Raw genomic sequence first — 26,424 nt, 5'->3', positions numbered from 1 at the left:
CTATCTCAGCCAATAAGAATGGGAGAGAGAGTCTTCACCACCACTCAAAAAGAGTGCTTCTTTCCTCCAAGCATTTTCATTGGTTGCTGAAGTCAGTCATAAAGATGCAGCAGTCCATCTTTTCCTTGGTATGTGATATTCATTTGACACAATAAACTTTGGCGCAAAATTCACACCAAAGTTTATTGCTCCCCAGGACAGCGTTTACATGTGTGCCTAGAACTGCAGGATGTTGAACTGGGGTGGAGCAGCCCTGGCTGGCAGGGGGCCCTGGGGGTCAGCTTGCCAGTTCAGGGCTGCTCCTACTCAGCTTAATGTGCTGCAGAGTAGGTCTGTGCAAATAGGGAAGTATTTGATTCGGATTCGGCCAATTTGGAGGACAGTGATTCAATTAGGAGATTCAGATCACTGTCCTGAATCAATTCGGCCTAAATGGCTTCAGAAGATTCGGCGCTGATTCAGAGAGATTCAGCCATATACTATAATGGGGAATCACTGAAATACCTATAACTTTGCCATTCTTTGTGAGATTTGGATGAAAACAGCAGGGATGGCAGTTCATTCTGAGGACATGAAGCCTGCCATGTTTCAAGGAGATAGGTGCAGAGGTTTCTGGGAAACTGCACCTCAAACTGCTGAAAGCAAAACTCATGTTGCATGTGTGTTAAGGCAGATTTTGATTAAAACAGCAGGGATGGTAGCCCCTTTTGAGGGCATGAGGCCTGCCAAGTTTCAAGGAGACAGGTGCAAGGGTTTCTAGAAAACTGCACCTCAAGGTGCTGACAAACAAAACTGGTTACGTGTAACTTTGTGTGTGTGTTAAGGCACAGCGGGATGAAACCAGCAGAGATGGTAGCCTGTAACAGGGGGCATTCTGGGTGCTCAGGCAGAAACAGCTCACAAATGGGATAGAAAGGCAGCAGACAGAGGCTTATGTGCTGTTTCTACATCCCCTTCCCAGAGCACTGTGATTGGAAGGGGACTCAGGGAAAGATCACAGTCACTGGCCAGCTACAGATGTTAGTCTTTCCCCCACCTGCTCTCCCTCCCTCTTCTCAGTTTCTGTTCCTCTTAAAGATTGCCTTCTGAATCTCCAAATCTCTGAATCTTTTCTGAATCGATTTGGAGGCTCCAAATTGATTCAGAGGGGTTTTTTGGTCTCCCGATCCGATTCGGATTCAGTGATTCAGCCTCCGAATTGGGCCAAATCTTCTCTGAATCAGTGACCCAAGCTTCACACACCCCTACTGCAGAGGCACTGGGGCATGAGGGTACTCCAGCCAGTCTTGGTCAGCATCTACACGTGTGTTGCAGTGGAGTAAATAAATCCATCATAGGACACTATTTGTGTTGGGCAGTACTATCCTACAGTGGAGTTAATTATTTTACTCTGGCCTAATAGCACTGCATGTGTAGATGCTGATGGTGTGCAGAGCTAATTACTTAGCTCCGCAGTAAATGTCTCATGTAGACACACCTCCTAGTATTATTCAGTGGGATTTGGAGTTCATCTGTGTGGCACTTGGCCAGCTAATCTGGCAATTCTTACCTTTACAGATTTGAAAGGTTTTCCTGTCACCATGGTAGCTGAACCTTGGTGTATGGTTTACTTAAGCAGACACTTATTTGGCTAGATATAAAATGTCTGTCTGTCTGATGTCTATATATTTATATTTATTAGAAAATAACATGGAACCAAGAAATATGGAGGTTCAAATACAGTTCAGATTTGGAGTTGAGCTGAAATCAAGCAAAGCCTGAATTTTTTTCATTAGGTTTAGAGAGGATACAGGTAAAATTTAGCTGACCAATCTGGGGAAGGGCTCAGGCCTTCTTTCACTGGTGTCAGCAACTAAGTAGACAGATCCTTAGTCCTCCCCATTGAAAGGAATAGACATTCTCCCTTTATAATCTATCCTGAGTTTCTAATTTTCTGTGGATGAATCTTTACCCTGACATGGCAGGAAAGTCAATTATTTTTTGTGTTTTCTTTTAATCCTTGCCTTTCCCAGCATGATCAATGGCTATCCATCTAGGACTACAAGCTATATCTCTCCTGTCTTTGTCCTAACCTTCCCTCTTCTCCACACTCTTCACTGTGGCCTAACAGGCTGCACTTTAATGCAAAACTGACCTTCATCCCTGAAGCAGCCATTCCAGGAACCCCCTGATAGAAAGAGAGGAAAGAACACTTTGAAATTAAGTAAATATATATATTCTTACATAAACAGCATCACTGGGTGAAAAGTTTAAAAGAATGCTTGTCTCCTTATCCAAATCTCAGAAGAGACATAATAGCAGCTACAACTACACACATCCATCCTTATTCCCCAAAATGGGGAGTTTCCTTATGGTAGTGGCTCTTCTGTCTAGTAAAACAAAGAGACCATGCCATGGAAGTCCCCACAGGTTCAACCCATTCAGATGAAACTACTATTTCCTTCCTCCAAATGTAGTTGTTACTCTCAGTCACATTGGGTCTGTGACCCATCAAGGAGGGAGCAGTGCTGGCTCACTGAAAATGAGATAGAAAATCTGAAGATCCCCTATCAACTAAAATGTTTGAATTCAGGTCCTTTTTTTTTTTTAATGTCTCTGAAAAAGCTCAAATCACAACAGAGGGAAAAATGTTCTTGGTCTTTCTCACCAGCATTGCTCTGTAGTACCACAGAATTCAAAACATTTAGTATGAGCTTTGTGAGGGATCTATGAAGCCAGCTACCATGGGAAAAAAGTCTTTCAAGCACTCAAATTCTTGCATCATTCTGCATAGCAAAGCAAAACACCACCAACAGCTTATGGAATGTAATCTTCCCCTGGAGACTGAGAAGGCTGTTGACTGCCCCCTCGAGACAGGTGCTCCTGTGGGTAGGATTATATTTCCCTTAAAGGCATGGTGCGAAAGCAAAACTTAAACATCACTCCCTTGCTCAGACCACATCTTTGTATACTAAATGTTAGTACAGGTTAGGTCCTTTACACATTTCCAGTTACAAAAGCAAATGTGAAGGGTAATGAAGATCTAGGAAGGGATGTAGAGCAGGAGGAAATGAAGCAGGGTTAGAAATGGGATACAAGAGGGATTGGGGATATAGCGGATAAGAGGAAAAGAGATGGAACAGGAGAGTTCATAGCCAGAAAGAGCTGGGAAAAGTTCAAACGGGAAGAATCTGAAGCAAGAGTGGGACAGGATCATACCTCTCAACTTTCTGAAACAGAAATCAGGGACAAAGCTAAAAAACACAAGGACAGAAGATGGAAATCAGGGATTCTATGTAATAAAAGGGGAAAAAAGCATTCAGAAATGTATCAGAGGTGAGTAGTTTTTAGTAAGTATGGGCCAGAGTCATGAAAGGGATCATGTGACCTGGGGGTTGGATTTTACTGGACAGATAGCGTCCCTATTCCTTGTGTTTCCGCTTTAAAACTGCAATGAATAATTCCAGTGATATTTTCCAATGTTTATTTTTAAATTGTAGTGAGCACACAGAGACAGGGGCCCTAATTCATCACTGCCCTATTCCAGTTTGACACTGGTGTGATTCCATTTATTTCAGTGGAATAACACAAGCAAGAAACTTAAGTTTGTGGTGTTGAAGTTGGCCCATAGCATACTCATCTCCATTTTACAATGTGCTGATTTCCTAGAAATACTGACTATCAGGAGGTCTCATCAGAATAAAGCATTAAGGATCTGATGATGTTTTCAATGCGACTAGAGGACATGCAGTTCCTTGCAGAATTGAACCTCCTGGCACCAGGAATAGGCAGGTTATTTGTTCAGTAAAATGGCTCTCCTATTATCCCTTTGATAAATTAGGCCCTTTATTTTTAATTTTAGAAGCAGAAAGAAAATAGTAGAGAAAGTGAGAAGAATCATTGTAGAAACCAAATAAGGGCCATCCCTGAATGTCAGGGACAGTTGAGAGGTATGGGTAGGGTCAGATGAACTAATGCCACTCCTTTCCATTTCTTTTAAGGTACCTTAGCTCCGTGTCTTCCTGGCAGCCCTGGCATGCCCCTCTCCCCCTGGAGGCAGAAATGGAAACAAAGAAGAAGAAAGGGACAGACATGAGATGTGTCCATGTTGGTGATCAGGAGAAGAGTAGACCTTACATGGCACAGTATGTCAAGATGTGCTTGTTAGTAAGACTGGAAAACAGCTGTGCCCTAACTCCAGCTTTTATTTTTAAGAAGACAGTTTCTCTTACTTTTCCTCCTTTGCACCTGTATGGATCAGAACGATTGCATTGCCATACCCATCTTAATGTCGCTGTGTATTTGTTGCAGTAGGATAATGTGGACCCAATTCTTTTTGATGACCTTGCTGATATAAATGAAAGCAGAATTAGGCCCTAAATTCTAATCTCAAGCCTGGTATCTTGGAAAGTTTTCTAATGCCAGTGTCAGCTCCTGTGCAGCATGTGAGTATGAAAATGTTTTCTTTATTTCTACGGCAAGCTTGTTATTACATACTTATCACTGTATCTGAGGGCAAATAGGAAAAAAATATACACTAACCAGTATCCATATAATTATGTAGGTTTGCCTGGGAGAAAGAACACAAAGTTTATAATCACTGTCTCCAGCAAAAGCTGGAACAAATTGGTAGGCTTTGTCCATGCCATAAATGTCAACAGATCTGACTTTCATCAGATCTGAGTGTCAGCTTTTCAGGTGTTTACAATCTACTTCTTTCTGCTCTTACAAATGTGATTTTTTGCCCTTGTTGTTGACAGCCCAAGGAAAAAACCTCCAATTAAGGAAGATAATATCCTATTACTGGAAGTATTTTTCTAACTACTTTGTTTATTCTGGGCTCTTAATTAACAGAGAGCAGGGACTTATCATAACAGAGATAACTTCATGCGCCTGCAATCAAGAGGATGTAGGGACTTAGCATGCCTTACCTGTTCCATGGTAACAAACCCTGAACTTACTCTTCTCTTACATCTCAGTGGGTGTGTCTACACGTGCAATTAATGTGAAGCAATAAACTCTGGTATAGTTTGAGCTGGAGTAAACTATACCCGGGCACAGCATTTACATATGCACCTGGGACAGCAGCAATTTGAGCCAGGATGAAGCAGGCCCAGGCTGTCAGGGAGCACATGGGGTAAGCCCTGGGGTCAAGTGTCGGGCGATGGAGAGGTTGCCTGGGGCACGAGACTGCTGAAAGGGCAGAGCCGTGTGGGTAGGTGGCAGGTAGGAGTCTGGCCCCCTGCTGCCTACGCTGACTGGGCAAAATTGATTCATTCTATTGTTAATCTCACTGTTAATTAATTACAGTGTTGATTAATTTACTGAAGCCTAGTAGTGTTGCCTGTGTAGGCAGTGACACTTTACTCTGCAGCTAATTAGTCTACTCTGTACTTAAGTTCATATGTAGACATGGCCAGTGAGAACTAAACTAAGATAGCCTCTCCGGAAGGAAACAGGGTTAAGTTGCTCCAGTATAACTTGTGCTAACCGTAGAGAAATCAAGGCACAGGGGCAATTATTGCACGGTAAAGCCCATATACTGTTAACTGTGGGTACCAGGGATAATTGTGGGCTTGCATCCCCATTCTTAACTGCTTCAACCCCTAATTTGAGAACCACTGACTTTAATCTTTCTGAGGCTGCTCTGATTTTACTGGCATTGTGATTTATCGTTTCTGTTACAATAGCACCAAAAGACCCCAAAGGAGAACATGGTTGCATGATGTCAGCCTCTGTACCAACATATAGTGAGAAACAGTCCCTGCCTTGAAGACAAAGTATGGGAACACAGAGGTACCAGGAGATGAAGTGACTGGCCTAAAGTCAAACAGGTAGTTGGTGGGAGAACCAGTTTTAGAACTTCAGTTTCTTTAACTCAACCTGACACCCTCTCTCCTTGACCGCCAATAGGGTGGGTGAGTGTTTCATAAGCCCTAGACACTGATTTACTGGGGACACTGAAATAGGGAGTCTGTGCCCCAGCAGCAGCAGCAGCACCACCACACCATTGTAGCAGCTGCTATTGCAGCAGCAGCCAGAGATGGGCAGACAGTGGGACCTTAAGTAGTCCCCAGAGCAGGTAAAGCTGACCACTCACCCCCTCTTTCCCACTTATGCTGTGGTAGGGTTTTTGCAAGGGTGTAAAACTTGTTAGTTACACCTGTATCAACCATACTGCTTCTTCATTGCTTTGGTGGAAACTAGGATGGCATTGTAAAATTTAGCCCATACTTCCTAATCTTAGAAGGCAGGCCAGGTTATTTATATTTAATGGTGACTACATAGCTGATATTATTTGTGGTACATGGTAAACACGGTGGATACAGAAACTCACTACGCAAGACTAAAAAACAGTTAATGTTCCTGAAGAAACATGAGGGAAATGCGCCTGCAAGCTCTGACACTGGGGTTCTGTATGGTCTTTGGCTACAACTCATGTAACAAGTTGTTTAAAGACAATAGATAACTTATGGAATACTGCAAGGTAGATTTGCACATTATAGACCAACTAAATCAGAGATGTATTGCATAAACTTTCATAAGCAGCGGGTTTACTTCATCAGATGTTGCAAGTAAGCCCTCTGATTATGAAAGCTTATGCCATGTATCTCTGATTTAGTTGGTCTATAAGGTTTGTTCAGATTGATCCTGCCTTCTGCCTGACCTCATATTAACACAGCTAACTACCTTTCATGAAATAGTACCATTCATTAACTGTTATTTCCATATGCAACTGATAGTTAATGCAGGAAAGAAAACATCTCTAATCACATCAGCTTTTAGAACAGCATGGAGGAAAGGCAGATTGCTTTCAAAGATAAACTACAGAATTAGCCCTTCTTCTGATGCATAGCTATTTAGATTTTTAAGAGCAGCAGTGATGCCAGACATGTCTTAGCACCCCAGCAGATGGCAGTCCAAGACCTCAACTTAAGGCTCAGGATTCCCAATAATGCAATAAGTCCTAGCCACTAGCAAAGTCTCCTCCTGCCCTCTTCACCCATATGAAGACATAAGGCTTTTGAAGCTGTGATATTTCTATCAGTGAAATCTCAAACCTCCCCATGATTACCAGCAGATCAGAAAACTTGATTTAGAAGCTGCAGATATATCTGGAGATTATAAACCCACCATGTACACCAGCTGTGCATAAAGTTTCTATTTAACTCTCCCAGTATTTCCCTCAACAGACTATTCCATGATGTATTCAGTGTTGGACAGGCTCATTTAGAAATCCAAACTGGGATTTTCAGGTGGGCTCAAGTACACATATATTACACGCTGATCATCATTAATATTGCTATAACCATGTCTCAGCGCTAAGTTATAAGAAGCCATTGTCCACGTGGCAGTTCATTCTGAAGCGTATTAGCCTCAATATTCTGAATATTAGCTCAAAGAGGAACTCTTGCCCTTATCAAGTGTGAACTGAATGATGAATTGAAGACTGCTGTAAAAGTAGGGAAACAGGAAATATATCTAGAGACAGGAATATGATATTCTTATCATTCTGTTTACATTTCCTTACTCTTCATCTACAGTTTTCATTTCCAAATTTAACATGTGATGCTTAAGTCACTGAAAGTAACTGGTGTGCCCTGGGGCCAACTTCCAAGAGGGTACCGAGCAGTGACAAACAGGGAAGTAAGTGTTCAGGGAGATTAGAATACTCTCTGCTGTGGATTAGATGCTTCTGGACTACAATCCCTCTGATGCCAAAGGCACACTTATGACATTATATGTCTATAGAAAAAAGTATTAATGCATCAAGGAGGATGCACAGTTAAATAAAAACACTCAGGGGCCAGATCCAGATGTGGAGGTATGTGCAGTTTGTGCCACCTCAAACTTCTTTGTGGTACCACAAACCACATGTCTGGTATGTTAAAACATGCCCCACACTGCAAATTTGCAGTACAGGGCAAAATTTGTTACTAGGAAATTCTAATAAAAAAAAAAATGCTCAAAAAAAAGGGGTGTGGTGCATGCCACAGGACCATGAGCCGGCAGACACAGAGGCTCAGTCCTCCAGGGAGATGCTTTGACTGCTGGCCACAGCATTTTCCCTCCTCTAGTCCCCTGACTCCTCTAGCACAATGGGAGCTGGGAAGAGTAAGGAAATAGCAGTGTCCCCAAAGTGGGACAATTTTCCCCACAGCAAACTGCACATGCAGGGGTGTGCACAGCAGCAAAAAATAACAGCACAAATTTGTTCCACTATGGCTTTTTTTGCCACTGCAAGTTCATGCCCCTGCATGAGGGGATGCATCCAGGAAGCATACAAATAAGAAATGCACTGTGTCCATATATTCCAGTTTTTCTAGTGATCTGTATCATTGAACCTATATGGAGTTCTTTGTATCCACTTAGCATGAAGGACTTTACCAGGAAGTTAAGTTTCCTTACTCCCATATTGCAGATGGGGAAACTGAGGTGCAGAGAGGTGAGGAGACATACTAAAAGTCTCCAGGCAGATGAGGGATAGTGCAATAAAAAGAAGGCCTCTTAACTCCAAATTCAGGGCTATAACTATTGGGCTACACTACCTTCCCTCTTATTATCCTTTATGTCATACAGCAGGGGTTTCCAACCTGCAGCACACGTGCCACAAGTGACATGTACAACCTCTGTGTGTGGTACATGGCAGATCAAGGGAGGGACAAGTAGCATAGTGGCAGACAGGGCAGGAAGCAGAAAGCAGAGCAGCAGAGGAGGCAGGGAACATGGCAGGAAGCAAAAAGCAAAGCAGCAGATTGAACAGGGGAAGGGGATTGGAGTGGCACTTCACAAAGGTGCAGGGATAATTTGTAGCATGCTGGCCAAAAAAGTTGGCTCCCACTGCCATACAACATGTCCCATAAAATATCTGGGCTTGGAAATGTAGTAGACAGAACACTGCTGCAGGAACAGTAACATCTGCATTCCCTGGTTTTTAAAAATGTTAATGGTTTCCAGTTGCCTTATAATGTACTGGACTTTTCCCTATATAATTTCCTTCTAGTTATTTAAAAAAAAAAAAAAAAGAGAAAGGGTACTACTTTTGCTTCAGTTGCTAGTGTTGATAAGCCTCACAGGATCTGGCCCACACACAGTACAACTCCACTTTGAGAATTATCTCTGTGTAAATGACCTCTTTTATTCAGCAGACTTGTCAGGATATACAAAGAAAGCAGATCTGCTCAGTGAATGAGGAAAAATAAGATCTTTTTATGCTGCTCTCAGCCGTGCAAAACCAGTCCAGCTCTGGGAGAGTAAATTGGATTCTTTCTGGCTTGTCCTTCACCCTTGGAATTGTTAACTAGAATACAAGTACACGTACACGCTACATGTACAAACCCACTATCTTTAAACTATGTCAGTAGTTCTTAGATTCTTTTTAGACTCAAGGCACCCCTTGCTGAACTCAGGCTCCCCTTGGAAAATGCCAGGTTTTAGCTTTCACTCTTTTTTTTTTACTACAGAAAAAAATGAGAGTAATTCTTCTGTTGCAAAGAACTCTGAAAGACTACAGCAGGTAAGAATGGTTTTGACACTATGGATTCCTGTTTGAAATCTCTGTGTTTATCATGTGTTATTTTACTGATAACATGCACAGCACTCTTAAAAGGATCTCATGATACAGCAGTTCAGTGGTATAGTGAGCTCACTGTGTACCTGGGACACAGGGGAGCACAGGCATATGCTGCACTGTTTCAGTGGGAATATGGGTGAGTGGAAGAGAAAGTGTATCTTCCAGGGCTACTGCTGCTTCTGCCAATGCTGTTGTGTCAGCTCCGCTCAAGTGGCCACAACCTCATGGCTGGACTTCCTGGAAGCTGACCCTAGTGTCCAGTTGCTTCCTTCCTCCACCAGCTTTTCCTGATACATACATATTAGGTGCAGGGCTGTGGCTGCTCTGGGAAAGGCTCCTTGGATGGTGGGCAGGGGAAGCCCCATTCTTCTCACTCCATTCACCCTCCACCCCTCAGTATGTTGCTGGGTGTGGCATTGCCATGCACAGCTCCTATGGTCAGGCAGGGGCAGCATAAGGCTACCCCAGCCTTGGCAAAGACTTGGGGGGGGGGGGTGTGTGTCCATTTTGGCACTCTTCCTAGTCAGTGACTGGGGCTGGTGCCCTATTCACCGTACCCTAATTACACTACTTCTCAGTTGAGAACCACTGAACTATTTCTTTAATTATACCTGCTACAGCCTCCTTGAAGGCAAGAGCACTTTGGGCAGGTGTATACAGGAGTCTAATTAGAGTCTAAGTCAGATGTAATGGATTAGCACAGGAGTAACTAAGAGCAAACCCCTGCTTACACAATCTCCTTTATGGGGGAACAGCACAAATTAGAAGGAACTCAGTTTAAGCCCACGGTTGCAGAACTAGTAGTTCCAGAGAGAAGGTGTCTTCTAATATATCAATTAAGCATGTATCATCTAGAAGCTTGTGAGGAATAATAGATGTGGAACTTCACAATGCCAATTTACAGCTCTTGGTTACCATTTGATTCATACAAATGTGTCAGAAAAGACAGGCCTGTCTGTTAAGGCCAGAGTGTAGAGAAATTCATTGCAGTGTTTCCCTTGAGCACAGAGGGTACTTGCAAATGTGCCTCTTTTGACAGACCTGCCATTCCTATTCTTGAAATTCATTTCAGCAGTCTTAATACAGGCCAAACTCAAACTTAACTCATAGGCACTGCTGAATAGTAATAATGGGCCATTAATTAAAAGACGAGAAAAACCTCACTTTTTGATTCTTGATCTCAGAGACTGACAGTTGTGTAGCTACTGACTTCCTGACCTGTAGCCAGTTTTTGTCTTACCCATCACGTTCTCCCTCTGGGAATAAGGAATGATCATTAAAAAAGCTTAAGAACTAAAATAGGAACTGTCAGGTAAACAGAATTTGACACAGGACAACAATGCAGGCAAAGGACCAAAATCTGATCTCCTCAACATCACTGATAAAACTTTCTAGTGAATTCAGGGGAACTGTGTGTCTTTACAGTACAAATGGAGGCTGGATGGAAAGGATTACCAAATGTTACAACAAACACTGAGGCTGTGTACAGAAGTGTTTTACAGCACTGTAATTTAGAACACTTTTTATGGCATGATAAAGTTACAGCGCTCCTAAACATGACAGAAGTGCAGTGTTTGGTGGGGGAGGCCTCTGAGCCTCCCTGCACTTTCCAGGAGGCATGGGGCAATCTGCAGCCTCCTGGGGCTACTCCACTGGTCAGAAATTTGACTACTTAGGCTGTGTGTAGACCAAACAAAGGACATGAGTGCACAACACTTTGAAGTGGGCTAAATGCTTTTGCACCAGTTTAATGGTGTCGGTGTTTGCATGCCTCAGTGGCATATTGTACATTAATTCCAGCTGCTCCAGCAAATTCAGCAGTGTAATGTGCCTTAAATGACTTGGGGTGCAGCAAACTAAAACTCCTCCAAGGAGTTTTAGTTTGCTGCCCTACCAGGCACAGAGCAAAGCTCTGTGCAGCTCCGCAGCTCTGCAAGAAGCCTTGCAGGCTGCCTGGCAGCAGTCTGGGAAAGCAAGCTCCACCCAAGAAAGATAAAAAAAACCAAACCCGGAAAGCCTGATCTCCCCCTCCCAGAGCCTGCCTGCCTGCCTGAGCTATGCAGGGGCCTGGTGCTTCCCTCCACTGCTGTGGTGCCCCCCCGGGACCTCCTGATCCAGGTGCCTGCAGGTGGGTGCTGTGTGGAGGGGGGGGAGGCATGTGCCACTGCCATGGACGGAAGCATCAGCCCCCCCTCGCAGCCCAGGGACCACTCTGCTCACAGGCAGCTCGCCCTCCCTTTCCTGCCACCAGAGAAGCAGGTAAGTGGGTGTGTGCACGACACAGGGTTTTAAAGGGCCCTAAATTGAAGCGGGGTTTTTAAAAACCCACACCACTTCAATTTAGGGCCCCCATTTTGTCTATACATGCCCATATGGAAGTTATTTAAAGCGCTGTAGGTTGCTAAAGTGCCACAAAATACAGTACTTCAAATTTAAAAATGGGTAGACTTTAAAAATGAGGTATTAAAGTGCTGTAAATTCATGCACTTCTGTTAAGTCCCAGCAATAAAGCACTTCAAATGGCAAAAAAGCAACTTCTGTACACATCCTGAGTTGTGAGAATGTATGCAAGGAAAGCAGTAACATTTGACAAGGAACAACATAGGCACTGTGTGACTAGTGACACCAGCAACCAGAAGGAAGCCTAAATGTTCATTTTTAAAGTGTCAACAGATTAACAACAACCTGGGAAAATTCTAATAATCATTATCAAACTATGACCCCAGCTTTTAATCACTTCTAATAGGGTTGCATATGTTAATATGGGCTGGAAATCAGCCCACAGCACATTTTGGTTTGAGGGAAGAAATAGCCTTGTTGAGTCCCAGTAATCCTTTCATCAAGAAGAAAGAGGAAGCATAATCCCTGGAGGAAAAACTTATGCTTTAAATCAGTATACCCTAACTGTTACTTGTTGATTTCTTGCTATTTTGGGACATTTCTCTGTGATTCCATTCTTATTTCTCTGGAGAACAATCTAAAACTCGGAGCAAAGAGAGACTAGTAGCAACAAATGATAGAGTCTTCTTAACAAAGGAATAAATGACATTTTAGATGGAAAGGTTTCCCTTTATAATGAAAATGTATTATCACAAGATGTCTTGCTGGGAAGGCAGGATTTAACTTGCACTTTAGTCAACTGGCATGAATAAAGAAGCAAGGATATTTCTCCAGGGTCACATTGATCTGTCAGTCACTGATGTAAAATGTGGTTGTTCGTGCTTGTGAATGTGTGTTTGGGTGAATGACCAAAAGAGATCAATGAGTAGACTTAAAGAAGCTTCCTTTTTTTGGCACAAATGAAAAGAACAGACTGGTTTACTGGACTAGTGGGAAGGTACCATGTGCCTTTCTCCGTTCAGTGCAGTCTGCCATAAAATAGCAATTGCCATTCCTTCTGCCTCTTCTCATCTCTTTTCCTGTCCCAGCGACATCAAGGAAATGGAACGAGAAGTCTGTGGTAAGCCCCTAGAATTTCAGTATAAGACAAGGAAGTGATCAATTCAATTAGAGTTGACAAGGGGGAAGGGTTGGGAAGTCTTGGGGCCTTCTCCAATTTGACCTTTCTTAGTGAGGGGTTTATTTTACTCAGGAGCGGTGACCTTGTGTTTTTAGTTTGGGTTCCAGAAGATGAATCAAAGGTTTATTAATGCTTGTACTTATGGTGCAAGCTCAAGTGATGTCCATTTAAGCAATGAGGCAGTGGGTTGAGACTTAGAGTCTACTAAGTATTCACTTGCGAGTATATGCTGTCTTTAATCACCTACAGCTCATTATACCAAAAAGATTAATAAGAAAGTGTCCAGTTGTTCAGACCATTGTAATTTCATAGCTCCTAAAACACCTTTGTCATGGCCTGATTCTGCTCTCATTCATCTCAGTGCAAATCAAGAGTGCATCTATTGCAGGAAACAGAAGTACACCTGGGTAATTCTAAAATACCCTGGGGTTAAGCATGCACCGTGTTTATTAGTACACAAAGCACTTACTTATAATCAGGGATCCTAGTTTTCTGTGGTTAAAATTGGAAAATCTCCATTTAAAAACATAAAAATCCACATTTTTCATGACCTACCAAAAGTGCAGCAATGTCCTGCACCAAGCATTGCCATTTCTGCTCCCTCTTATTTTTCCCTCAGTTTTTGCCTCTGGGCCTATCAGTGGCATGCACAACCCCCAGCTACTGATTGTCCAAGACACAAAAGCCACGGCGAGACACTGCTGTGCTTTCAGTAAGTCATGGAAAAATGCAGATTCCTCAGTGAACAGAAAACCAGGATTCCTGCTTATAGTGTTCATTCAGTGTTGCTATAGTTCACCTTATAAAGAAATATTTCAGGAAAATGTTTGCTGCCATAGTAGGCAACTCTGAAATATAGAGCCTAAATCCCCCAAGAACATCTTTTTTAATTCATTCTCACACGTCAATGTATAGTTTAAAGGAACTTTAGTGCATTATAATGATAATCCACCCAGATGGAAAAAAATATATATGGGTGTTTTGTTGCATGATTATTAAAATACATTCACATACTCCATATTTTATATTATGTGCATGTCATAGTTAATGCACTTAAAATATTAGAAATGTAGGACTTTTCCCATTTTTATAATGTACAGAATGACACAATATGCTCTGTCATGAGAAAAGGCCTGTCTTGTAATGTTTTAAACACAATCTATATTAAGTAATATATTTTAAATATATGGGAGCAGTAAATTTTAATCAAATAGATAACATACAGGCATAAAACTTTATTAGCCTGTAAAAAGGACTGTCCAGCACAGAAACAGAGGGAGATGGAAAGAATGATGCCAAACCTCAGGCTAAGAGTTGCAGAGTTTGAATGGATTTGATGTGTCAGCTAACCAGACTTTGCAAAGAATCCCCAACCCTTCTCATCAAACAGAAAGAAATAACAAATCATTATCAAACTTCAGAGTCAGAAAATTGCCTTTGGTAAGAATCAAATTCCACAAAATGGATAAAGGACACTTTTTGTGTGTGTACGTAGAGTATCTGCCTATGGTTAATCACACCACATGTTTGTATTCTATTAAAAATCTCACAGTCCAGGTCCAGCCTAACTTTCTGTTACAATACAGTGTTCTAAATGGCAACTTCTGCCTAACCCTGTGGTAAAAATACATTTCTCTTGCCTACCTTCATGCCAGTGTCCCCCTTTTCACCCTGTACAAGGAGAACAGAGACAGAGAAGAAACAAAGACATAGATATTGAACAAAAAGAGAAATCCAGGAAAAGAGTACAATTTCAATAGTAAAAACAAACTGGAAGGAATTGAAAAAGGTCAGCTCTTGACAAATGATAACAGTAACTGCACAAAATTGGCTCCAGGATAAAAAGAAATCTGCAGAAACTTCTGTGAACTAATGCTGAACAATGTGTTTGGCAGAAATGGGTATAGGAGAACATTTTATACAGACTAGGTTGATCTATCTACAATTATCAGTATTCACAGGAAACATCAACTGGCATTTTCAAATAAGTACCTGAACCCAGCTAATTTTCAAAAGAAGCTGAGGCCTTTTTGAAAATCCTAGTTATTGTCACTTGAACTCCAAACCGCTCTATATTCCAAAGCCAGAAGTTATGCAAAGGAACAGTTCCATTAAGCCTTCTATATCTGCCTTGTTTCAGGAAAAGAGCAAGATCTAAACATGCATTGTGATGGCTACAAGTGACTGAGCAGATTAGAGCTTGGCTCTGGTTTCAGAGAGAAAAGAATAATAATTCTTGCTGTGCATTAATTAGCTGACAGTTGTCCAGGTCCTTCTATAAAAATAAGTCTTCAACCTGTACATTATGTACACAGAGTTTCAAAAGGATCTGTTGAGGGTATCAAGGCATTCCTACAACGTTCCTTATCAAAGTATCAGAATGTACCACATGCCACGAATAGTATAAAAGGGGCACGTGATCTAGCTGCATTAGAAGATGGAGGTACTGACTAGCTCAAATGGTTTACTTCATGGTTACCTTGGGGCCAACAGGTCCGGGAAGGCCAGGTGCACCTGGTAGGCCTGCCTCGCCTACCTCACCCTAAGGAAGAGGAGCAAAGAAATGGAGGAAGAAGCAAACACAGTTAGCAAGCAGAAAAGGGCCTTCTGAATACCCAGAAACGTTAACAAACATGTATTGGAAAGTAGCACACGACTAAGTCCTAGAACGCTATAGTCCCATAGTGCTGTTCAGCAACAGGAAAAGAGAGACAGAGCACTGCAATACTCTGGGGAGAGAGTGCAAAAAAGAGAGAGGTGACCCCACATACCTGAGGTTAGCTGCTCTGCATATGTTTCCCACTCCTTTGTACAATATGTTTTATCCACAGTTAGAGTGATCATATGTCCCAGTTTTCCACATGAGATTGTTGGGTGCCTATACAAGAGCAGGGAGGCTGCTCCGACACACTGTAATTACAGCACATCAGAGCAGACTCAATTAATCAGTCTGCTGGAGCATGGTAATGACCATGATCCAGCAGCCTCCAGTGTCTTGTGTATCAGCATCCCTGCACTTCAAAATGGTGGCGGGGTGCTTTAACTAAAGCTCCTTTGATGAGATTTTGATAATGTGCCATTTTGAAGCACAGGGATGCTGATACATGACATACTCTGGGTGCTTTAATTAGAGTGGCTCTGGGAGTTGCTCTAATTAAAGCCCTCCCCAGAGCACGTGTATAAACACCTTTAGAGTGTCAAAAAATTCTCTTTGTTTTGCCTGAAATGTCCCAGTTTTTCATTTCATTAGTCAAAATGTTGGGTTACTGTTTTTTTAATTAGCAATTTTTTTCCCCAGGATGTATTACCCCACCATATAGTATTTACCCTGCTTTTACTAGGAGCAACCAGTCTTGTGGAGCAAAGTGTTTACTGTAATGGAGGATTTGGAGTGAAGAGAATGGTCATATAGTAGACAGCATCAAAGCTCTTCATTTTGCTCTAAGTGAGTTAACAATGCTAATTTGGTGCTTAATGACAAATTCATTCAGAATGCCAAATTACTGGAAAAAATCCATCATTTTGGGAAATAAGGCTCAGTCACTGCTGAGTAAAAATCTTGTAATAGTGACACAAACATCAGTTTACTTTTGTCTGGTTATTTCATAAACTTAAAAAATATTGCCATGAAAGTACTGTGGACTCCATTTTTGTGTATGTGGTCACTCTCAGGCTGTTGTAATGGAAAAGGTCAAAATGGAGGGAGGGTTTCTGAAACTAGTATGTACCCTTTAGGTAATGGGAACACAGAATTTTCTCTGTTCTTTCATTGCCCTCTCAGTGGGGAGGGTTTTATCCTCTGTGCTCATTCAATCCTGGGTTTCCTGCACAGTTCCCCATTGTTAGAGCCCCCCCTGGTAGTACCTCTTTCATAGCATGAAAGGAATTCAGACTCATGGCTTGATAAATAAATCAGTCAGATGAATTGCCATCCACAAGTAAAGATCCTGGTACAGGCTGGTGTGCCATCTCAGCAACTTCCTCAGCACTCCTGAGTGCCAAGACTCCTCCTGGATGTTATACATGGCAAGATGGGCAGTCAATGTGAAAACCGACAGTTTGCTGACTGAGGAGGCAATAAATTGTGTGCGTCTGCAGGAGCAGACTGTGGTCCACAGGGGCTATCATTTTTACTTCCTGACATAAGAAAAACGTCTCAGTTTATGCAGAACTAATTAAAAAGCTCTCAGGTCTTGCCATTTCACCCACAGAGCAACTATAAAGCAATGTATAGATAACCCAGTACGTACACCTGGCTTCTGGGAATACTCATGCTTCTCCTTCCTCTTCTCAGTCCCTCACCCTTCTTTTCAGTCTTTCTTCCCCTTCTGTCTTTCTTTTCCCATCTCTCTCTGTTTTTCCCTTTAAGCTCTTCAGGCTTGATTCAGCTCTGCTAGCAAAGGTAAATGCTGAGAAAGGACCTCCCTCCAGTCTCCACCTAAGCATTCCAATATCACTGCGCTTGAGGGCTGATCTTACCAGCTGGGCCCCAAGGGGATGTGTGCTTTGCAGTGGTGCACTCTGCTCTGGCCAGACTTTGCATTGCTACAGACCCACTGTTCTGGCTCCTGCTTTGTAGCCTATGGCTAAATTCAACCTGCTTCTAATTTGGAGAAGGATTCTCAATTAGGAATGTGAATACCAGAGCTCTTCCAATCTCTTTCAGAGAATGTGTGTATGTGTGCGCATGTGTGCGCCTATGCAAGATAAATTTCAGCCAGGAAGATATGGGTCTTTAGGGGACTTTACAGTTTTTCCAGCTCAGCCTCCTCCAGCAGAGACTGTTGCCGGGAAGTCTGTAGGCGTAATGGCTATTTCGAAATGAAAAGCATCTTCACATCAGACTCACATAGGAGGAATCACCATAGGTAGAGGAACTGTGGCACGGGGAGTTGGCGGGGGGGAAGTGTTATAGTTCCTCCAGTCCCTGCCTTTCCCAGCAGAAGTCACTCCTCACAGAAATGCTGGAACAGCTCTGCCTTACTGTGTGGTGAGACTGATTGACTGTGTGCTAGAGGCGACGATATCTTTTATTAGACCAACTGGTGAATCTAATAAAAGATATTGCCTCTTGCACTTTGACTACTTGTACTTTTGGACCAACACAGCTACACCCTTTACCCCTGACTGACATTTCTCTGCTGTTATATACCCACAGGGCTCTGGTTCACCTTAATGCATATTTGCTCTATCCTTCTCAATATTTTGGCTTCACCTCTTACCTTCCTTCCAGAGTAGCCTTGAATTCCTGGGTCTCCCTGCAAAAGTTAAAATAAGTTAGTGAATCTAAATTGCAAAAGAGGAAGAAAGGAAGGAGAGAAGGAAGATAAAACTGCCATTTCCCCTGTGGTGCTGTAAGAAGAATAAAAGAGCAGTGGAGGAAAGGAAAGGGAATTCATTTCTGTTCCATCCCAAAGCATTTAAATCCTTGGGAGCTTTGGGAACAGGGCTCTTAAGTCTTCTTCACAGGGATGAGTTTTACCCTGACTGAATTAAAACGTAACAAGGAAGATGTACCTGTAAGCAGAATATTTGGTTTTGCTTTCAAGTTATGTTAATCTAGCATCACTTTTCTTAATCTTAGACCTTTGTGTAGTGTTGCATGTAAAAGCAAGCAGGAAATTTTTGTAGGTAAAAAAAGTAAAATCCAAAAATTACAAACACCTCACATCTTGCCAGTGAGCTTTCATGCATCTGGCAGGTAGCGGGAGAAATTTGGCAAAATAAACAACATTGTTACTTAAATAATGCCTAGAACAATGGTAAATGTGCTAGGTGTGATAAATACCAGCAAAGCCAAACATTGTATGACATTTTGTTGAATTGCCTGACAATTAACTCCATGTGGAGACAAACCTCCATTAAAATTCATGTTTCAGGAGACTGGGATCTGGCACATAGTGAGATGCTGCAGTTTGATTATAAACTATTTTTCTGAACTATTAGAGAGCAGATCCCCACCCTCCACAAACTGCTCGTGCCCAGCAAAGTTTAGAGAGCCCATCTTTTTTGCTCATTCCAGTTCTTTGCTTTGCTTTCTACTGATGATAAAAATGTTCTTACCTTTGGTCCAGGGGGTCCAGGTATGCCCTGTAGGTAAATTAAAAGCATACTGAGAGATACAGAAAACAAAATGAAATAAAATACAAATTTTCAGAGAATTTGGGGGCATTTTTTTTCTATTGGAATATTACTTCCTAATTTAGTTTTAAGAACTTCATCCTCTGAGAATGTCACTTTGCAAAAATTACTTTTGTTGAGTAGATGCACTTTAAAAGTTACAAGTTTTAATAAATACCAGCTGATCCTCCCACCCAAACCACCTCCCACATATTGTTCAAACCACTAGGCTTGGTCTCACTAAATTTGTCCTGTTTGTCACAGTTCCAGAATCTGATGATCTGATTTATTTTTTTAATATGTTATTAGCAGGGAGCCTTGTTCTCAACTCACTGCCTACCTCACTGCAAAGATATTTAAGTCAGGAATTAGTAGAAGAGTGGTAGTTCATTCTTTACCCACAAAGGTGACCTCAAGGGAATTGAGAGAGGAAAGGAGAATATTATATGAACTATCTGTCTTTTCAGAGCACACTGTGGAGGAACAGAAAGACCCTTTTCTCATAGCAGAATATGTCACTATCAGATTTCAAATGGAGCTTCCCTTTTCTTCATTAAAAAGGAAGATACCTGGGTGGCATGCTACATCTGTAAAAGTGCTCTTCAGGGGCAGTAAGCTAGACTTTTATTGAACCTGGCTTTCTTTGACAAAAGATAGGGTACATTTGCACCTTATAGGCCATGTCTATCTGAGACACTGACTGCAGTGTCATTACTGAGCAGTCATTTAGTACTTGTTTATACAAGTACTAAATGACTGCGCAGTAATCAGAATTACTGCACAGTAGCGCCACTGAACGGCAGTAGCATTGCGTCATGCTTTCTGCCATGTAATGCTACCATGCAGTAACCACAGGCACAGTCAGGAAGGACTGCTCTGATATTCACATCTGTAGCTGGCCAGTATCTGCAATCTGTCCCTGAGGTCTCCTCCAATCCCAGTGCTCTGGGGGAGGGATGGCAGCCTGCTGTCATCCTGTGTGCACATCTGGGGGCCAGCACCCCCCGGAAGGAGTCTGGCACAGCCCATGTGCAGATCCCACACACAGATCTGGGGGCTCACGCCCCCTAGGAGGAGTCTGGCACAGCCCCACAGCCCTCTCAGGGGGCACAGGCCCCCAGATCTGTATGCGGGATGACAGCATGCTGCCGCTGCTGGCTGGGGCCAGTGCCAGCACCCAAGTCTGCTCAGCGCAACCCTCAAAGAGCGCTGGAAAGAACCCAGTGCTGGCACTGGCCTCAGCTGGCAGTGGCAGGCTGCTGTCATCCTGCATGCATATCTGGGGTCCTGTGCCCCCTGGGAGGAGTCTGGCACAGCCCCGCAGCCCCCACAGGGGGTGCAGGCCCCTGGATCTACATGCAGAATGACAGCATGCTGCTGCTGCCAGCAAATGATGTGAGTTTTGCTTTCAACAATTTGAGGTGCAGTTTTACAGAAACTGCTGCACCTATCTCCTTGAAAGCTGGCAGGCTTCATGCCCTCAGATGGGGCTGCCATCCCTGCAATTTTCATCCAAATCAGGCAAGAAATGACAACGTTATAGGCATTTTAGTGATTCTCCATTGTAGAATATGGCCAAATCACTGAAGCAGCGTTGAAACTCTGAAACAGATTTGGCCAAATCGAAATGGAACAGCAATCCAAAACACTGAAACAAATCACTGTCCTTCCAAAATGGCCAAATCTGAAACCAAATCAAAACATAGCCGTTTTGCATAGCCCTACTGTTGGCACTCTCTATGCTGTATCTATCCTTCTCTGTATAGAAAACTTCACGCTACAGTGCCATCAGTCACTTTTACCATGAAGAAATATTCTGAAAAATACCTCTTCACCAGCTGAATATAAAAGGTTGGGCCCACCCTGAGAGACCTAGGCTAAGGAGACCATAGGTAAATGGAACAAACAGAAACATAGACATAAATGGCTTAACATTTTTCACTATTTATCCATATCCCTTAAAAATGAAGCCCAATATTTCATTTGGCTTGCAGCCATGCTCCAGGTCCTCAAGCACCACAGAGTTGGCATTCATCATGCAATAAATGCTGCATGCACAAAGGAGACAAGCAGAGCAACTCTACTGTACCTACCTTCCCATCCTTGCCAGGCTTCCCAGGCTCCCCTGCTCTGCCCTGTTGCAAGAAGGAAAGGCACATTAATGAGACTCCTGAGGGCCCCTTATTTAATTGTTTGACTGATAGATCTCAGCCTCCTAGGTTTCAGGCTGTCAGGCTTGGAATAGAGCTAACAGAACATCAAAGAGATTTCAAGGGCTTTTTTTAGTCAGGTTTCTGCTGGGAGCGGGATAATTACACTTGGGGTGTTACTTCCTCCCCATGGCATTCTTCAGTCTGGAAAGGAGGAAATGGCACTCGTGTCACCCTCTCACACATGTGTGTGCAGATAGTGATAGCAGAGGATGTACAACTGCTCCCTTCCTCCCATCCTGCTTGGGAACGCTCTTCCAGCTATACTCTAGTTCACCCTGGGAATCTGCTGGTGATCACTGCCCTGGCTGGGCTCAGTGGTGGAAATAAATGCCAAAGGAAGTTGCACATAATTCAGAGAAGGGGAGAAGTAAATGTTAATTGCTTTTTTGTAAAAAAAAACAACAAAAACTTACAGGTGGCCCACTTGGCCCAGGTTGTCCTGAATGTCCTGCTGGTCCAGCTGGTCCAGTTGGCCCTGGTGGACCAGGTGGCCCTGGCGGGCCCTGGATCCCTGCCTGTCCTTGTTCACCCTGAGGTTCATTAAAACACGAGTTACCATCAGAGTTAACCTATAGCACAGCGTTAGAGGTGTGTGACATATAGCAAGTCAGCCCAAGAAGGGGAAAGAGAAGCGAGTGGTAGTTAGTACCCGGAGAGGTTTCCAAAACTGAGGCAAAGGTCTCCTCATGATGATATTTCTGGATGGATGATGGCAGCCATCCCCCTATGGTTTGCTATTACATCACATAGCTTCTAATTAGTCGTTCTCATAAAAGGGGCATGAAAACTGGGTTAAATTCTACCATACTGCCAGGTGCAACCCAAATATGAACTGGGATCTTTTTTTTTTAAGCTTCACAAACTGTAAGTAAGTATATATAATATATTTTAAAATCCCTTGAACCTTTTTAAACCTTTCATCAAAGCAATTTACACCTAGTTCTGAACAACACTATATAATGAGACAGGTGAATGTTATCGTTTTAAAGAGGGATGAACTGAGCCAGGGCCACACAGTAACTTACTGATAGATCCATGGAACCTAATTTACTTGTGCTTAGGGGTGGGGATGGGGGTGGTTAATTAGAGTGGTTTCCAGAGAGCCACTCTAATTAAAACTTCTCACTGTCACATGTATTAAGCTCCCGTGCATTTAAAAATGGCCACAGGATGTCTTATCTAAACCTCATTCAACAAGGTTTAGATAAAGCACCCCTGCAGCTATTTTAAAATGAGTAGAGGCTTACACATTTCATGGTGAGGCCATGCTGGAGCCTTCTAATAGGCAGCCATTGTATTCCTGTTTTAATTATAATGCTTCAGAGCAGGCTTGATTAATTTTCCTATTGCTTAACTATTAGACAACAGTCCACTCTTTTGACAAAGTTTTGCTCTGTTTTCATGGTATTTTGGGAGTCAACTAGAATCTCAATCAGGAATGAGATTCTTATGAATTTCATAAGGTATTCTGGTGAATAGGCTTGCAAATAGTCTTGAAGGTACACAAAAACCTCCAAATATTTGGTTACTGATCTTCACAGGTGGCCTTTCCCTGGTCACCTCACAGATACTCTGGAGCACTCAGAAAAGGCTTGTGCTTCTGTTGTCCCAGGGAACAGAGGCTTAGACCTGGCTCGTGGCAAGCAGATAGTGAGTTAAATACTGGACTATAAATGATGAATACAGTACATTCCTAGAGCACTGTGGCACTCATGGTAACTACCCATCTCACTCATTTCTTTTTTACAATTCCTTCTACTTAGATAGAGGATCACAAAGTCCTAATGCCCATGACAAGATTTCAGTGCAAACTCTTTGTGAACATACTGGAAGGGTAAAAATAGAATTAGGGATTTATTTAAAACACAGACATGAGTTTAAGGCTACATGGCAGGAGAAAAAAAATTGTCTTGATTGAATTGATACAGCTGACTTGGATAAAATGTTATCCCATTCACATGAGGTCATGTATATACAAGTGGGTAAACTAGGTGTAATATATGTCTTATGTGTGTGTTGCCAAAGAGCAATGGGTTCATCACTATAGGATAATTTGGATATTTAGAGGAAAAGGGAGAATGGGGGTTGGGACTGCCTAGTGCTGATGGTTGCAGTTCTGATAGAAAGTTAGTTTTGTGAATGATTTTGAGATTTCAGAATTTGTTTTTCTTTCTGTTTTGGAACAAAGATCTCAAATTTCAAAAATTGTTTTTTCATGGCAATGTGAGAGAAAAATTTGTTTTGGAATGATTCAATGTCCAATAGCACCGAATCATTTTTTTAATTTAAACTTTTATTTTATATGAGGATACAGTATACAGTATTTTAACAATTTAAAAAGAAAAAATGTTTTCTGAAGTTGTCTTGACGTCATCTGAATATTTCTCCCAAAACAAAATTTTAGTGAAATTGACATGATTTTATAAAATGTTTCCATTTCAACAGAATGGCATATTGTGATAGAAAATGGTGCCACTGATGCTTTTCCAAGCAGTTTTAGGATTTGCCTTCAGACCTGCTGACTTCACCTACTGTTGCCTGTTTTCTCCTATATATTATGCTTTCCCTCATTTAAAAAATGAGGTGCACCATGCCATGCCATTGAGGCATATCCCCACAGAGTCTGCTCTGATATTGGAAGAGCTCCAGATCCTGATCTTTTGTAATCTGGATTGCTCCAAGATTCTGAATGCAGATACAATGAAGGAGGATATGAGACAGCATATGGATCTAGACAGGCAGAGACTCCATGCTATGATTCAGTGTATAGATGCCTAAATGAGAACCAGAACAGCCACAGACTGGCCCCAGGTGTATGTTTAAGAAGAGACCAAGCTCAGATGATCTGAATAAAACATAGGGATATTTGTACTATTTACAATGATAAATAGACTGAATTAACCGCAAACTTAATTTCTTTTGTCATGAGCCAAATATAAAAACAAATTCTCAACATGTGGGCCATCCCCACAGGAGACCTAGTCTCCCCTGCTTGTTCTGTTAAGAATATCCCATAATTCACCACACCAACAGAATGGTGTAGGAAATGTAATGGACTGTGCCAAAAAAGAGCTTTTTCTTTTTCCTGTTTTTGAAACTAATCCTAGCACATCCTGTGGTTTGCTGAGAAGGACGCAGAAGCCTTCTGGTTTTGCTCTTAAATTTTGTGGTGAATGTGGTACCAATAAATAGAAGAGGCATATGAACTTGGAAGAAGTCAGGCAAGCATCAAGCACAAAGCAAATTACCTCATACTTCTCTGCCACTGCATCTCCTTCCGGACTTATAGCATTGTAGCATTATATTTTAAATACTTTATGAATATGAAAACAAAATGTTGGTGGCATAGCAAAGTTAGAAAATGTTTTAACCCCGCTCAGTGCTTTTGTTTGCTAAAACTCTGTCTTCCGGTAGGTAGGGGGCATCCCAGATGCTCAATCTGTTTAAAATGGCCATGGAGAGCCTTATCTAAACCTCATTCGATGAGGTTTAGATAAAGCACCCCTGCAGCAATTTTAAAATGCACAGACAGTGCCTTATACACGTGACAGTGAGGTCACGCTGGAGCGTTCTAATCAGAATGCGAACCAGCATGTATATCGGCAGCCATTATACAGCCTATAGAGTCTGTCAGGAACAGCCTCCTTTTTTGTAGGACATCTTCTTTTCTGGTGATGTGGTGACACTGAAGGGGTTATTTTGTGTGTGGCAATCCAGTTGCCTGGGTTTACACAAAAGTTGATAGTTAGCAAGCACTGAGTAGGCCACAGGTAGTCTTGAGTCTTAAGATTCCTGCACACAGTGTGCCATCCCTGCAGTGCCATTGCCTTTTGTTTAAGCAGATGCCTCATATAGACAGACTCCTAAACACTCAGAGCTTTATTACCACATCATTATATTCTTATTAATAGTTTTATCCTAGAAAGACCTGCTAGGATTTAACTGGAATGTAACTGGATAAAGTTGGCAATAGGATCTCATACTTAGCAGATCTCATTTAGTATTTTTAGCCATTAATTGGAGCAATTTGTCAGTTTTGTTAAACACCAATTAGTTGCCTAGATATTCCTCCTGTCTCAATATTCTCTTCTCTCTCATGATAGTGTTCACTGCTAAATATCACCTCCCCTAGCACCAGTCTCTGTGTTGGTGAGAGCTGCCACTTTGCAACGTCCTCATACGGCGGCAAAATTTAAGCAGCAGTTGTCTTTCCTTTAGTTCCAATAGTAATTTTGTTTTATATACTGTGGGCTATTTTTGAGGGGGCGGGGGATGCTTACAGTGTCTTGCTATGATCCTAAAGGCATGAGTTCCAGACTCATTCTGAAGGCCGCCTCCAGAAACCCAGCTGTAAGTGGGTACCCTGTCAATTGGGCTGGGGATTCAAAGCAGTTGGATATACTGCTAACCAGAGCATTTCCTTATAAGCCATTAGCTCCAGAAACCAGAACACCTACACCATGGTATTCTATTGGGCTACTCTCTCATGGAGTGAATCTGATAGTAGCTAAATGAATCATACAGGTTTTTAAAGAAGTCTTTGTGTGAATTTAGCATTTGTGGGTGGTATTGAATTCACAGTCCTGACACATGTAGCCCCCAGAACAGGCATAGAAGGCAGTAGAGCTTTGCCAGCTTGGCCATTCTATCCTAGCAATGAACTTCAATTTTCAAAGTTGTCTTTTCAAGCCAATCTTTAGCCTCTCTCTTGAGGATACTAGTCGGAGTGACAAGGTGGAGCAAGCAATGCTACCTCTGGGGCTTTGTATGATGTAAACACCTACCTAGTAGACACTGGGCAGAAGCCACTGGGTCATTTCTCAGAAAAAAAACCCAGTAAGTATGCTAAAAGTTCTTAGGCACAAACCAACAGCCTTCCAGTAAAGGAATACAGCAGCTACGGGAGAATATCAATGTCTTTTGCCATCCTGCTTTTTGCATTTCATCACAGTGAACCCATTTTAAGTCTTGATACAAATGGCTCAGTAGGGACAATTGTTCTTGTCTACATGGAGAAA

The 26,424-nt window shown here is 42.3% G+C and overlaps 1 protein-coding gene across 1 annotated transcript in view; it reads right to left on the bottom strand.

Moving 5' to 3' along the window:
- The window catches only part of COL13A1 (collagen type XIII alpha 1 chain), a 116,929-nt gene that overhangs the window by 51,921 nt on the left and 38,584 nt on the right, over positions 1 to 26,424 (bottom strand). Inside the window, exons 13-20 of the mRNA XM_059729893.1 lie at positions 21,820 to 21,936; positions 21,287 to 21,328; positions 19,137 to 19,163; positions 18,296 to 18,331; positions 15,553 to 15,615; positions 14,718 to 14,744; positions 3,985 to 4,029; positions 2,135 to 2,167 (exon numbers count right to left, since the gene is read on the bottom strand). Of these exons, the coding sequence (XP_059585876.1) occupies positions 2,135 to 2,167; positions 3,985 to 4,029; positions 14,718 to 14,744; positions 15,553 to 15,615; positions 18,296 to 18,331; positions 19,137 to 19,163; positions 21,287 to 21,328; positions 21,820 to 21,936 (390 nt within the window). The remainder of the gene's footprint in view (positions 1 to 2,134; positions 2,168 to 3,984; positions 4,030 to 14,717; positions 14,745 to 15,552; positions 15,616 to 18,295; positions 18,332 to 19,136; positions 19,164 to 21,286; positions 21,329 to 21,819; positions 21,937 to 26,424) is intronic.

This window comes from Alligator mississippiensis, chromosome 6 (assembly GCF_030867095.1).
Source record: "Alligator mississippiensis isolate rAllMis1 chromosome 6, rAllMis1, whole genome shotgun sequence".
Lineage (NCBI taxonomy): Eukaryota > Metazoa > Chordata > Crocodylia > Alligatoridae > Alligator > Alligator mississippiensis.
Note: the sequence above shows the minus strand (reverse complement) of the source record. Positions and strands in the feature narration are given on the sequence as shown.